Source organism: Physeter macrocephalus, chromosome 14 (assembly GCF_002837175.3).
Source record: "Physeter macrocephalus isolate SW-GA chromosome 14, ASM283717v5, whole genome shotgun sequence".
Lineage (NCBI taxonomy): Eukaryota > Metazoa > Chordata > Mammalia > Artiodactyla > Physeteridae > Physeter > Physeter macrocephalus.
Window position 1 is genome coordinate 14,095,442 of NC_041227.1, and position 14,428 is coordinate 14,109,869.

Below are 14,428 nucleotides of genomic sequence, written 5' to 3' on the forward strand. Positions count from 1 at the left end.
AGAAAGGCACGATCCATGTTTGTTTTCTCTGGTGTCATCCTGCAGAGCGTTTGAAACGTGAGGAACGGCGTAGAGAAGAGCTTTATCGTCAGTATTTTGAGGAAATCCAGAGACGCTTTGATGCTGAGAGGCCTGTTGATTGTTCTGTGATTGTGGTCAACAAGCAGACTAAGTAAGAACCCTTTGGATATTTTTACTGAGTGAGGAGAAGGATCAGAAGAGAAATTCAGGTTCCTTGGCAGCTGCACCCACTTAACTTGGGCTGTGTACTCTGGCATTGTTATACTGTGTTAACCAGGGTTCTTTTACTTGTAGGTGACAGAAGACCCATTGCAAACTGGCTTAGGCCCAAAGGGAAATTTTTAGTTTGCTTGACTGGGAAGTTCAGGCATGGCCACATACAGGGTCACACTGTCATAAAGACTTGGTCTCTCTGTTGCCTTCACTCTCAGACAAGCTTTCTACTCAAAAAGGCAGAACAGCACTGGCTCTAGACATGTATCTTCTTAGCTCAGCAAACCACTGGAAAGAGAGCTGCTCTTTCCCATTGCTTCCACCTGAAGTCCTAGCATTGTTTCTCATTGGATTTCCCAGGCTTACTTTCCCATCCCTGAACTATCACTCTGACCAGCAGTGTTGGGATGCCCTGATTGGCCAGGGCTAGGTCATGTGCCCACCCCTAGAGCTAAAAGTGGGATTAGCCCTGTGGAACCATGTGGACTGAGTGGGAAAGGGTTGCCTTCCCAAGGAAAATCAAAGAGGGGAATATATGCTGGTCAGGCAAAGCAATAAATGTCCCCTTTGTGAGACAACACCGAATCCCCAGTACTTTGGAAGGCATACGTCTCTGCATTTGTCAGCCAAGAGCCAGGCTTTTTTTGTGAAGTGCCATGGCCTTGCAGAGCTGTTAGGTGACCATGCTAGCCAAGCCAGAGTTCATAGCAGTATTTTACTCTACCTCTGTTTCACATTCTTTCCTTGAAGAAGCAGAGCAGAGGTGTAGAAGGGAGTATATAGTGGCTTGCAAGTTTGAGAGTAGCTATGTTCCCTTTCCCCAAGTGGTTAGTGAATAACTTCATGTATTTTCTAGCAGTTTGGGGTTAAAGAGCTGATTTCAAGGCAGAGACTAGGGAAATAGGTGTTGAGACACCAAGCAGCAGGCAGCATTCACAGGCTCTGGGCTGCCTTGTTTAGAAACAGATGCTGCTTTAACTTGCAGCTGGCTTTTTTTTTTGCCCCCCCCCCCTTTTGACTCATGATAATGTCATTTTCTGAGCACCTACTCCATACTACTACATGCTAGGCACTTAAATAATTTTTTTAATCTTCACAGTAATCCTGTTTCATGTGTATTCACTCATCAAATTTTTTCTATGTGTGACAGGTGCTAGGTCCTGGAGCTGTAATGCTAATAAGCAAACACACATGGCCCCTTCTTGTGGAGCTTATACCCTAGTTGGACAAATGACAGAAATAAATGTATTGGTGATGTGTCTTATAAGAAATATATCAAGGATCTGATTTAGATTGCAGAGAAAGTCAAGGAAGTGACGTATGAGCTGAGCCATATTAATCCTGTCTGACTGGTAAAGAAACTGAGGTTTGTAAGAGGTAAAGGGACTTGCTTAAAGCTTCAACTTTGCAAGTAAATGTTAGTGGTAGGATCCAAACCTGTCTTTCTAGCATTTAAAACCCATGCTTTTCCCACTATGTTGTGCAGCCTCTACAAAGACGGACATGTGTTACAAGTCTTAGGCATCAGGATGGTGTTTAGGAATGACCATCAGACTAGAGAATCAAGAGAAGGACCTGGGTACTAAATACTGTGCTGTTGGCAACTCTATGTGTGACCATTCTGAGCCAATATAGAGAAGGAATTGGTCTAGATTCTTGGAGCCTGAAGAGGGCGCTAGGGAGACACTGGTAGAGCTAGGATTTGAAGTCTTCATAGGAGCTCACACAGCTAGCTGAGGTGCCACAGTGTGCAGATTGGGAGTTGGTCAGGGAGTGCTCACCTGGATCCTGTTTGTTTCTACAGAGATTATGCTGAATCTGTGGGGCGGAAGGTTCGAGACCTAGGCATGGTAGTGGACTTGATCTTCCTCAACACAGAGGTGTCACTGTCACAAGCCTTGGAGGATGTTAGCAGGGGAGGGTCTCCCTTTGCTATTGTCATCACCCAGCAACACCAGATTCACCGCTCCTGTACAGTCAACATCATGTTTGGAACCCCACAAGGTATGGAGGCCCAAGCGGGTCAGAATTTCAGAAGTAGTCACTAGTCCATTAATGTTTTTATGCCTTACTCAGGTTTTAGGTAAATGTATTTCAGCTCAAATGTGGTAGGGCCCTTTTATAAGTGCACGGCAGAGACTTGCATAGTCATTTAGTCGTCTGATATTCTTTCACTGGATACAGTTCTGGGCCTGCTGTATATCACATTATTATTTAGCACTTAGGTATATACAGTGATGTGCTGGCAAATGTTTAACAAGCAGTTCTGGGGTGGCGGGGGGCGGTGTGGTTTATAGCATTTGCTGATTTCCATGGTGTAAATACTCCCACTGGGTTCTATATCAAGCTGCCAACATGAAGTCACTTCAGGGCAAGTTGGGAAGGGATGCACACAGTCTGCTCTCACCAGTGAGGGCCAGCTCCAGCGCAGCTCTGGCACATACTACACTGAATGCAATAGAGTCCTTGCTTTCACCAGCTTTTCTAATGAGGGACAAAGCATACAACAGGCAATTAGGACACTCTTTGTAAGTGTGCTAGAGAAGTGGGGGGAGGGGCTGTGAGAACAGGGAGGAGGCCCTGAGCTCCTGGAGGCCCAGAGTAGGTTCCTTGAAGTCCTTCCCTGAAGTAGCTTTTAGTCCTTTGCTCCCAGATCGTTGAGACTCAGCCAGCTGATTCCCTGCTCATTGCTTGCTGTCACAGCACAAACCTTTCGCTTTTCCCACCACCCTGGGGCTGTCTGTTTGCCTCACCAGTTTTACCCATAAGGATGGAGTGTAGAAGCCTCTCCAGCGGGTCATTTGTCTTTCTGAGGAACCGTCCTCAAGATGTGTGAAGACATTTATATCAAGTGCTGAGAAGTCTTCTCACAACCCTGTAAATCATTGTTGCCCAGGGGTGAGGAGAGGAGGTTATTTAGGGTCACAATTTGATCTTAATCCGTAACCTTTTGAACTGACGAATTAAAAAAAACAGCTCTATCCTTAGGAGCACAGTAGAGAGCCAGGCTTTACAGAAGGGCTTTTTGGACCCCCGTGGCCTGCCTCCTGTGGTTTTTCTCCACATGGTCTTTTTGAATCTGTGAGAGACTGTCATGTTTCTTTGGTTTTTACTACATGTCTGTGATCTAAGAATTCCCCAAAGAACTAGCTCTGTACAAGAGTGTCTGTTGCCCACCAAAGAAATCCATTCACCTATCTTCCCAGCCTTCATCCCCCTCCTCTCCCAACCTCTCCCCATCCCCATCCCAAGGCTTTTTGTCACTGAAATGGTTTTCTTGCTCATTTGAGGTTAGGAAGGGCTTGGTAGAGTCCGGGAGGTGGGCACTCAAGTCTGTCATGGGAGAAAATAACTCATGTCATTCCCTCCTACAGAGCATCGCAACATGCCCCAGGCAGATGCCATGGTGCTGGTGGCCAGAAATTATGAGCGCTATAAGAATGAGTGCCGGGAGAAGGAACGCGAGGAGATTGCCAGACAGGCAGCCAAGATGGCCGATGAAGCCCTCCTCCAGGAAAGAGAGCGGGGAGGCCCTGAGGAGGGACTGCGCGGGGGGCACCCTCCAGCCATCCAGAGCCTCATCAACCTGCTGGCCGACAACAGGTACCTCACTGCTGAAGAGACCGACAAGATCATCAACTACCTTCGAGAGCGGAAGGAGCGGCTGATGAGGAGCAGCGCCGACTCTCTGCCTGGTGAGCTACGTGGCAGGGCCGAGGTGAAGTTCTGACTCTGCATTTCTCTAATCCCCAGGCTCTGTTGGGAGGGGGCAGGCCCAGGGCTCTTTGGGGTGGGCAAGGGAAATGAGCGCATCCCTTGGGCTCTCCCATGGGCCATCCCTGCTGGTGTCATGATACCTTAAGATCTGGGCTCCGAATTCTGATCCCTGTAGTTAATGGGGTGGGTGGGCTAGTATGCTGGCTCCCTGGGAACCAAGGTGGACGCCCTTCTTTCTTTAAGTAGTTGTCTGGAGGAACGAAGCTGTTTTCTGGGAAAAGCACATACCATGAAGTGGCCCCTTTGGGAAATTGATGTTATAGTCTGTGTACTATGTGATTGTTGTGATCAGTGATTGTTGTTCTTCCCTGGGCTGCTAAGCCTCCTGCCTGTGGAGGGTACTTTCAACCAGATACCTCCTACTTCTGTCTTCTAGGCCCGATTTCCCGTCAGCCACTCGGGGCGACCTCGGGTGCCTCGTTGAAGACACAGCCAAGCTCCCAACCGCTCCAGAGCGGCCAAGTGCTCCCCTCTGCTACACCCACTCCAGCGGCACCCCCCACCTCCCAGCAAGAGCTTCAGGCCAAAATCCTCAGCCTCTTCAATAGTGGCACGGTTGCGGCCAATAGCAGCTCTTCATCCCCCTCAGTTGCTGCCGGAAACACCCAGAACCAGAATTTTTCCATAGCAGCGAACAGCCAGCCTCAGCAAAGATCACAGGCCTCTGGCAATCAGCCTCCAAACATTTTGGGACAGGCAGGATCTGCTCGGAACATGGGCCCCAGGCCTGGGGCTCCTTCCCAGGGGCTCTTTGGCCAGCCTTCCACTCGCCTGGCGCCCGCCAGCAACTTGGCTAGCCAGAGGCCCGTGTCTTCCACAGGTATCAACTTTGACAATCCAAGTGTACAGAAGGCTCTGGACACTCTGATCCAGAGTGGCCCTGCTCTCTCCCACCTGGTTAGCCAGACCACAGCACAGGTGGGGCGGCCCCAGGCCCCCATGGGATCATACCAGAGGCATTACTGAGGCTAAATCTCAACTACCCCTGGTCCCCTCTTCCTCTGGCCTCCCACCTATTGCGTTCTAAATAGAGTTATTTGGAAGATGTTCTCTACACCTATCCAGGTCCACATCGAATGTCGTAAGTTTCTACCATCTGCTCTCTTCTGCCCGAGGCTATGTTGCTTACCCTTTCCAGAGTCCAAGTTTATACTGCACTGGAGGTGTATTTTGTTGGTGGTGGGGTGGGGGTTTGGGGGGATTTGTTTTTGTTTTCTTGTGGGTTTTTTTGGTAGAAAGTAAATATCTCTGGGGTCATGGGCAGTATAGGTGTCTGGGCTCCATTTGTATTTCAGTTGTCTTTCTGTCAGCTGGATGTGGGGCGGGGGAGGAAGAAGCAGCCGAGCCCCAGCTGGGTGAGCTTGGGGTAGCATTTTCATGTTGAGAGCCACTGCCTTTGTTCATTCTGAACCTACCACGGGTGTCCAGCCTCGCACAGGCCCACCAGAGCTCGAGCTCCTGTCTGTAGCTCCTGTGTAGGGTTCCAGAGCAGCAGGTTGGGCTTGGTGGGTACGGTGTCCTCTTACCCCATCCCACATAACGTGGGGTCTGCTTGAGGACTCAGAAGCCGGCTGGCTACTCAACTACTGGAGTTGTTGAGGGGCCAAGCCGGCCGCTTTTCTGCCTGACCCAGGGTTGTTGGTTTTTGGTTTTCTCTTTTTTTCTGTTTGGCTTTCATTTCAATGAAAGATCTCCCGTGGACTGCACAGCTCCAGTCACCAGCAGTTTAACACAAACTGTGAATCTGGGCCCCAGCCACTCTTACCCCCTAATATTTCTGTTAGCCTCTCCCTCACCAGTTGTAGTTTCATGGAATCGGCTCTGAGAAGGCAACTCTAGACTCTGGCAGTGAACACCCATTTTCTTCAGTGATTGCTTTGAGCTCTGGCTCAAAAATCAGGCTCCTGTTCTGTTTTCTAAGCAGCAGGAGATAGGGACCATTTTGATGTCAGACTTTTGGTAGCTGGACATGTTCTTGATACAGGAGGCTGTTCATAATTTTTTGAGCCAGAGTGAAGTTACTAGAGGGAGGACTTATGGCTGCTGCTCTACATGGAAACAAAGGAAGCTGCCCTCTCCCTAGGGATGGTGCTCATTAGAGCCTTGTGGATCAGTCTCAAGGGGCCCCTGGCAGAAACGAGGGAGAGCAGTGACTTCACCTGAGTCCCTGCCAGTGCCTGAGTAAACAGTGGTTTCAAAAAACTCAAGGTCCCCAGATGGCAGCATTTTATGTTCTGACCTGTTTGTGTTATATAGTGTTTTTTTTCCTCTTTGGAACTTTTGTGTTGTTAATAAGATGAGATGATTACTTTTTAATTAAAACGAAAAAGTGAAAGCTGTGTTGTCTTTTTTGGGTGTGAATATCTGCAGGGCCTCTTTGTGAGCATTCCTTCCCAGAGTTTGAAGGTGAGGTTCCCGGACAGCACTGACTGGTTTCGGTCTGCCATGAGTCTGCAGTCAGGCCTCAAAACCTCTTTGAACCTTAGCTTCTCTTCTTAGGCAGCTCACCTGGTACAGTTCAGAGCAAAAGCCTGCTGGTTAATTATAATGCTATGTAAACATCCTTGTTTGTGGCAGACTTGCATTGTGTCAGAGGCTTGTCCTCTTATTCTAGGAAAGGAAAACAGGACTTGTGAAGAGGCCATTTCTGGCCAAAGGTGAGTGGAGAGTGGGGTGCTCTCCTGTTTTGATTTTGTCTCACTTGCTGCCCTCTGTCCAGCCCATTATGCAAGGAGTTGGCAGAAGCAGAGTCACAGGTGGGAGCTCTGGAGAGCATTTAATAGAGAGCCCCATGAGGAAACTTGGAGTGGGTGTGGTGAAGTGACTGGCACAAGGCCTCCAGTGGATTAGGGACCAAGATGCTGACAGTGCTGAGCCTGACCTAGAAGTGCCCTCCGTCTCATAGGAGATGTTGTGGGTGCAGTGCCCCTGCTGCTAGTGCCTTTGTCCCTCTAGGACAGGGCCCCAGAACTATCAGTACACTAGGCAACCCACCTGGAGTGGTGGTCAGTATTTCTGATTAAGAGTCTAGGATCCTCCTGGAGGGCCACCTTTAACACCCCTCTTCCCACCTACTAATTCTTCCCCCTGGAGTGTCCAAACAGCACACCTCAGGCTGTGAAGGGTATAATAAAATTATTTTTATTGCATTTTGTGCAGACGGGAGTCTAAAAAATTAATACATAAAAGCTATAAAGCATTAAATGGGAGCATTCAACAATAAAGGAAAGAACCAACCCTCTCCTTTTCATATTGGCACAAAGAACACAAGATCGGTACTGAGGCAGAATGCGGAATACTGAAACACACGGAAAGTTAAAGGCAGGCCTAATAATAGTAATAAATACTCTTGATTTGGTTTGCAACCTCTCCTATTTACAAGGGTTTTCAACTTCATTGCATTGCCCTGCACATAGATCGTCTAAAACAAAAGCAACACTAGTTATCACTACAAGGCTATTGAAATATTGCACTCAGAATAAAAGTCACTTGAATGGACATGAAACATCTAGCTACATGATTATAAAGATAATTTGATGAGTGACGTGTGATAACGTTCATAACAAATATTGCACATGTAGCACAGAAAACTTGGGGTTTTGTTGTGGGATGTCTGTTTTCATCAACGGAAACTGCTCTTGCCAACCAGACAGTCTAGGCCCAGATAGTGCAACTTTGGTTCCCTAACTGATGTTAATATACCTCCTTTCCCTTCTGCCTAGCCCACCACTTCAGCCCAGGAGTGCTCAGGCCCCCAGAAGGCTAGACCCAGCTGCGTCTGTCAGAGGGAGGTTCTTTGGAGGATGAGGGTGAGGAGTGCTGGTGTCTAATACCTCCGACTTCTGATTACTTCCCGGAAGAATCTATCCAGCCCCCTGATCAAATTTCAGAGGGGCCTTGGCCTAACCGGCAGACATCCAAACCTACCTCCAGCCACACCTGGCCCAGTGTAGGTGGCACCAGCTCCAGCTCTGCCTTGGGCTCAAAGGAAAGGAGGTGGTGAGGTCAGGAGTACCCAGTAGCCTCAGCTCTGGGAGGTGGGCAGGATGTCTAACTAGGTGCAAAGTTCAGGGCCCTGGGGCTGAAGGTACTGTACCCAGTCCCAGAGGGCGCTGGAACGAGCATGCAGTGCCTGCCCCCTTAGTAAGGTGCCCTGGGGGAAGGGAACCCGGCCAATGCGGTTTCCCTAAGGGTAGAGGGCACCTCCAACCGGGCTGGCGGAGCAGAAGCGCCAAGGACTGGTGTTGGAGAAGCCAAAGGCCTTGGGTCCTAGTTGGAGGAGGGCAGAGAGGCGCTAAGAGCAAAAGCACACGGCGACTCCAGCCCTCCCCCACGCCCAGGTGCCTGGGAGACGCAGCTAGAGGCAGCGAGGCCGGGCCCCGGGACGCGGAGAAGGCGGCTGGGTCCCCGAGGCCAGAGCTGCCAGATGGAGACAGAGGAGGGAACATCAGGGACAGCGCTGGGGCCTCCCCGGTGGGTCCGGCCCCCAACCCAGAACCGCCCCCGCCTCCCTCATCTGTCCCAGGGAGGAAACTCCAGGGGAAGGGACGCCCTCCAACTCCCCAATTTCAGTCTTTGGCGAAGAGCCATGGGATGGGGGAGCAGGCGACAAGCCGATTGAGGAGAGACGCCTGCTCCCCCAGCGAAGGCACCGGGGCGTGGCTTCCTCGGTGGGGCGAGGACCTCTCTCTGTTTCTCTTCCTTGAGGAGCGCCCCTCCCCTATCCTGGCCCCAGCTTGCATAAGAGCCGATGAGAAGAGGCTGCGCCCGTCTCTGCAGCCACAGTGGAAGCTCACTCCGCTGGGAGGCGAATCCAGGAAAAGCGGGACACTTGTCTCACTTCGTCTCCGAGAAGAACTAGAGGGAAGGGTCGGAAGCCAAGGGCGCGCGGAAAGGGTGAGGAGACGTCGAGGGGGTGTCGAGGGACCACGACGCCCGCCTGGGCCTAAAGCACTTTTGCTCTCAAACTCTCGGACGTCAAGGAAAACCCAGCCTCCCGAGGCCTCCGCCTTCCCTGGGCGCCCCCAGCGGGAGAGCTCGACAGTGGCGAGAAGAGAAGTCCGTTGCGCTTCTAGTCACAGAAATATGGGGACGTTAAAAATACACGCGATGTCTCCTGTACACTATGTATAGGCTCGGCCGGCCGGCGCCTTTGGCCGCGCGAAGACAAGTGACGTAGACGGCGGAGCGCAGCCTCCCCACCCCGCGCCCTCCGGGCCGCCGGGGGAGGGGTGCAGAGCGAGGACGGGGCGGGGCGCGGGAAGAGAGGGAAAGGGCCGCGCGGACTACCGGGGGTCCTCAAAGGCCCAGCTCCGCTCCTCTCTGCGCCTCCTCCGACCTTTATTGCAGCGTCTCCTCCGGCGGGGCGAGGCCGGGCTTAGAAAAAGGGCAGCCGGGGCCGACAGGGCGACGCGCCAACGGGGCGCTCGGGGCTCTGGTCTCTGCGCGGGGCGGTCCTCTCCAAGCAGCCCCGACCGACGTGGCCTCCAGGCTTCAGGCAGCGGGGAAGGGGGCCAGGGCGCGGGCACAGGGTCTGTATGTAAACGGTGACAGCGGCGGGGGGCGCGGCGAGGGCTCCGGGGCCGCGCGGGCCGGACGCGCTCGGGCCCGGGTGGCAGGTCCTGGCTCTCAGGAGTAGATGGTGATGACCTCGCGGCCGCCGCCGCGGACCAGCATCACCCGGTCCAGGTGCTCGGTGAGGACCTCGAGGAACTCCATGTCTGAGCGCCCGTCAAGGAGAAAGACCGTCCCCTTCCCTCCCGATGGAATTAAGGTCGTGCGTGTTGGGCGCCAGGGGAACGCTGGGTTCGCGTCCCTGTCCGCGGTGCTAATTCTGAAGCAGACACGGCTCAACTCTTCCTTCCCAGGGCCAGGACCTAAATTCCCTGACGTCCACCTCCCGCTTCCTCCCAATTTTAAGCCCAGGATACAATTTTCGTCACCGTTGCGGTTGCGGGGAGGCCCAGGCATGTTGAGCAAAACCAGCTTGGCGTCCCGGGATTTCTTGACGATGACCTCGTTCAGCCGCACAGCGGTGTGCATGCGCCGCACGTTGGACTGGTTCCTGAGGGAGGGAGGGAGGGAGGGAGAGAGGGAGGGAGGAGGGCACGTAAGGCTGGGAGAGGGGAGAGTTGGATCCAGTCGCCCTTCCAGCCCCCCCCCCACCCCAGCACTGGGCTGCTGGGATCTAGTCCTTGCAAGCCAGGGACCACCAACCCTAGACTTCTCCAGGCTGGGCTATTCAGAGACCCCAGAGGTCAGGGGCACGAACTGAGGGTTCATGGTGGAGTGAGAAGAGGAGGGACCCTGGCCAACCTAGGTGAGAAGTTAAAAATTCTGAAGCACTTACAAGTTCTCCCACTCCCTTCAGGAAACATAAGAGAAGCAAAGAGAGGAAGAAAAAGAGAGGGGTCAGAAAAAGCAGGAGAAGCTGAGGACTACTTGAGCCACCATCAACCACCCTGTGTGCAAACTGGTCCCGCTCTCCCAGCCCCGCAGGCTTCGCCTTTCCACTGCCTGCACCTGGGAGTTCTGACCCTTAGCAGTCAAGCCCAATCTGAGTCCTCAGATGGGGAAACCAGGACAAGGTCTGGGCTGGGTCTTCCGACTACCAGGCCAGGACCCCTTCTGCTCATTTGCTCTGCCCTGGGGAGCAAGGAGCCTGTAGGCTCACCCCAGACCCTAGCCCTTAGCCCCCAGGCCCGTACGGCTTCATGCTGAAGAAGTCCTTGATGCCCTCTGAGGAGACAGGACTGGGGCCCTTGTTCTTCTCTGCCACAGATTTGTCCTTGGTCCAGGTGAGATGCACTTTCTCTGGATCTGCCTCGCCCTCCCGTTCGGGCTCCTCCCCCGGGGACGGTGAGCTGCTGGGGCAGCTGGGAGCACTCTGGTCATGGATCAGCTGCACCTGAGGGATAAAAGAAGGGACAGCATGTGACTCCTTTGGAGGCCAAAGTTCCTGCTCCCACTGGCTGGAGCCAAACCACCCCCGCTGCATACCTCCTCTTCCGGCTTCTCCTCGCTGTCACCAGCTGTCTCTTCTGGGACGTTGAGGCGGAGCCGAGTGTTGGCTGGATTCTTTCTCCTGATTGAGCCCCGAGACTCATCTGTGATACTCTGGATCTAGGGAGTGACACATGTTGGTGCCAGCTCTGCTGGAAATCACTACCCATGCCCTGCAAAGAGCTACCCCCAGAGCTGATGTTCAGCCAGGATGTGCAGTTTCAGGACCCCTACCAGTTGTTAAACTATTGCAGTGCTTCCACATCAAACAGCTATTGCCGCCACTGACCTGGCCACTCCAACCCCTCTCCGGTACCCCTGACCTCTCCACTATCCAGCAACCAAAGGGTTAACACCTGGCCCAGCTGGGCTCTACCTTAGCACTACGCTCCAGTGCCAGTTCTGACTGGTCAGAGCACATGCCATTTCTTACCATTTTACTGTCACCCACCTCCAAGATCTCTTCCGTCCCCAACCCCCAGGGTACCTACCATAGCTCATTTCCCCCAAGGACCCCACTCCCTGGGGTGGGGCTTTCATTCAAATGCCAGAGGGCTAGTGGTCCCACGTTACCCACACTGGGGAGATCTTACACCCACACCCCATGAGAGCTCATCATTGTTACCCCTGAGAACCCAGTTGGAGGTTTGCCCCCAACTCTCATCATCAGCTGCATCCTGAAATATCCATCTGTTACCCACTCTCTAAGACTCTTGAGGGTCTATCACATAATCCCTTGTCCCCCACACTGGCAGCCCACGCCCCTGAGGAATCATCATCCATATACATATTTAACATCCACTATTCTCCCTTGGGCCCCAGAAGTCACATAGTGAGCGGAAGATCTGTGTCACGCAAGCCAAAGCCCCTCTGCATCCTGGCTGGGAGGCTTGAGAGATGCAGCTGCTGTGTGTACCCCTGCTGCTGGGGAACCCAGTGCCAGAAGGTGGCAGTGCCAATGGCCAGGAGTCGGCCATCCCAAACCTGTGCACACCCAGAGCTGGCAGCAGCTTGAGACTCTCCGAGCCCAGCCGGGGCGACCTCACCTCCCGCTCCCGTTCATTCTTGGTTAAATGCATCTGCTTGAGGATCTGGGAACGCTGCTCCATCACCAACGTCTTCTCGTAGGTGTAAGCCGAGATGTCGCTCTCATGCTGTGGGCAGGCAGGGGTGGGGAGGGATGGGGTGGAGGAGGGGAAAGGGGGGGAAAGTATGAGCTCTGAGCTTAGGCGCAAGGCCAAGGGGAGGGAGGCAGGCCCCCTTCTTTCTACCAACCTAGGGTTTCCCTATCCAATGACCTAGTTTAATCAACAGTTGTGGGAGGCAAGGACAAAGCAGAGGGCGATGCTCTTTGAAGGCAATGCGGCTCATTCCCTCCCTCAGCCAAGCACAGGACGGGGCGAATGAATGGGTGAATTAATGAATGAGTGGATTAATTAATTACCTGGGTGAATGGAGAGGGGGGAGAAATATAAAAAGGACAGAGATGAGTGAATTATGTACATGGATGAATGGATGAGTGAGTGAATAAATACATTAACGGATAGGTGGGTGGATTAACGAATACACAGAGAGATGGGTAAATGGATAAATAAGCTGAGAGGAATGGACAGACAAGAGGCTGTAGAGTGTAAGTGCGAGGAGCATGGACTCTAGAGCCAGTCTGCCTGGGGTTGAATCCTGGCCCTGCCACTTAGTGTGTGTTCGGGGCAAATTACTTAACCTTTCTGTGCCTCAACTGCCTAATCTGTAAAATGGAAATGCTCATAATTGTATCTATTTCCTTGATCGCTGTGAGAAGTAATATACATAAAGTGCATAGTACAGTGCCTCACGTGTAGTAAGCATTATTAGACGTGGCTATTCTTATGAAGGAGAGAAGGGTGTATGGATGGATGGATGGATGGGCTCTCGGGTGAATATGTGAGAGGCTAAAAAGGGGATGCAGGGAAGGGATCCAGCATCACAAGCTGATGGGCGTTGGGGTTCCCCATTTGGTTCTGGGGCCAAGGAGAAAGAGTCTAGAAGGGACTCCAAAACGTCCGAGGTGGCTCCCAGGGACTCACCATCTCCACCACTTCGACCTCCGCGGTGATACGTAAATGGTACAGAAATGTGGTCAAATCCTTCTTCATCTGGATGCTGTTGTCGTCCATCTGGGCCACAGTGAAGATTCGCATCTTGCACTTCCGCCAAACCTGGAGGGGTGAAGGGGACCCAGAAAGGTCCAGCCCAGATGCAGTGCGGAGACCCAGGGCCAGAACGTAGACAGGACCCTGTCCCTCACCGTTCCCACACACCTTCCCACGCATACATGCAGCCCCCCAATCCTCTATCTCAGCGGCCACTCCCTACAAAAACGCCTCTGCGTAGATGAGGGGTCCCCTCATTAAAGCATCACTCGCTTGAGTTAAACATTGCTCTCCTTTATAATTCAAGGACATCTGCAAGGGGAGACACCTTCAGTTCCCAGCACCTCAGAATTAAGGAGGGGATTGGAGCCCTTTCCCAGGAGCTCACGTGGAGGCTGACCCCTTCCGGAGCCCAGAAACCCTGCGCGTGGATGTGGGCACGGGCACACAAACACGCGGACGCTCACGCACGCACGCTCACGCACGCACGCTCACGCACGCACGCGCACGCGCACCTTGTGGTGCCGCAGCAGGAAGGGCAGCAGCATGAGCATGCCCCCGTCGTGCACAATCCACCAGACGTCGATGCTGCCCTCTGAGAAGCGCTCCGCGTTACCAGGAAACATGGAAACGTTCTTGGTGACCAGCAGGGCCAGGTGACCGGCCGTGGTTTCCCGGACCAGCTCTGGAGGAGACCAAAGAGATGGCCAGACGGTAAAACAGTGACCCTGGTCCCCTTCTGGCACCCAGCACCCCGCCCCCACCCCATCCCGCCTTGGCCTTGGGCTGCGGAGTCAGAAAACCCCCATCTACCTGGGCCTCGTCGCTTGTTTGAATTTGGGGAAGCCTCTCTGGGCCTCCGTTTCCCCACCGTTCAAGTGGTGCTAACAACCCCTGCCCTTTCTGATTAAGAACTCGACCACGCAGGGCTCACTTGATCCTCCCAACTAGCTTTTAACTAGGCTCTACCGATAAAGCCGCCTCAGGGTTTACCAGCTGCGTGACCTTAATCTCTCCGTGCCTCAGTTTCACACCAGTAAAATGGAGGCAGCAATGCCTAGCCCTCACAGGCCTGCTGAGAGAATGAGAGAAAGCCTCCACTTGTCTGGCACACAGAACACAGTCTGTAAGTGTTACTTATTGTATTACTTAGTACCCACTACTACCAAGGCATCTGATGCTCAGAGAGGGTGAGGCACTTGTGAACAGTCACACAGCGAGGAAGGGCCAGAGGGGAGATGTGGGCCAGAGGGGAGATGTAGTCCCGGGCCTCAGCGACTTCA

General features: G+C 53.0%; 2 protein-coding genes across 6 annotated transcripts in view; one reads left to right on the forward strand and one right to left on the reverse strand.

Moving 5' to 3' along the window:
* Positions 1-6,341, forward strand: part of NCOA5 (nuclear receptor coactivator 5) — a 30,397-nt gene extending 24,056 nt beyond the window's left edge. For 3 of the 4 annotated variants that reach the window (XM_007115531.4, XM_028498761.2, XM_028498760.2), the window contains 4 exons: positions 46-172; positions 2,039-2,238; positions 3,609-3,929; positions 4,388-6,341. In XM_007115531.4, coding sequence (XP_007115593.1) covers positions 46-172; positions 2,039-2,238; positions 3,609-3,929; positions 4,388-4,977 — 1,238 coding nt within the window. In that variant the 3' untranslated portion in view covers positions 4,978-6,341. Of the gene's footprint in view, positions 1-45; positions 173-2,038; positions 2,239-3,608; positions 3,953-4,387 lie in introns of all 4 variants that reach the window. The other variant, XM_024128359.3, reaches the window with a different exon arrangement.
* Positions 6,342-7,136: 795 nt separating this feature from the next.
* Positions 7,137-14,428, reverse strand: part of SLC12A5 (solute carrier family 12 member 5) — a 38,246-nt gene continuing 30,954 nt past the window's right edge. The window contains exons 19-26 of one of the 2 annotated variants that reach the window (XM_007115530.2): positions 13,661-13,830; positions 13,080-13,211; positions 12,060-12,167; positions 11,011-11,133; positions 10,719-10,918; positions 10,361-10,375; positions 9,942-10,075; positions 7,137-9,731 (exon numbers count right to left, since the gene is read on the reverse strand). In XM_007115530.2, coding sequence (XP_007115592.1) covers positions 9,640-9,731; positions 9,942-10,075; positions 10,361-10,375; positions 10,719-10,918; positions 11,011-11,133; positions 12,060-12,167; positions 13,080-13,211; positions 13,661-13,830 — 974 coding nt within the window. In that variant the 3' untranslated portion in view covers positions 7,137-9,639. The remainder of the gene's footprint in view (positions 9,732-9,941; positions 10,076-10,360; positions 10,376-10,718; positions 10,919-11,010; positions 11,134-12,059; positions 12,168-13,079; positions 13,212-13,660; positions 13,831-14,428) is intronic. The other variant, XM_007115529.1, reaches the window with a different exon arrangement.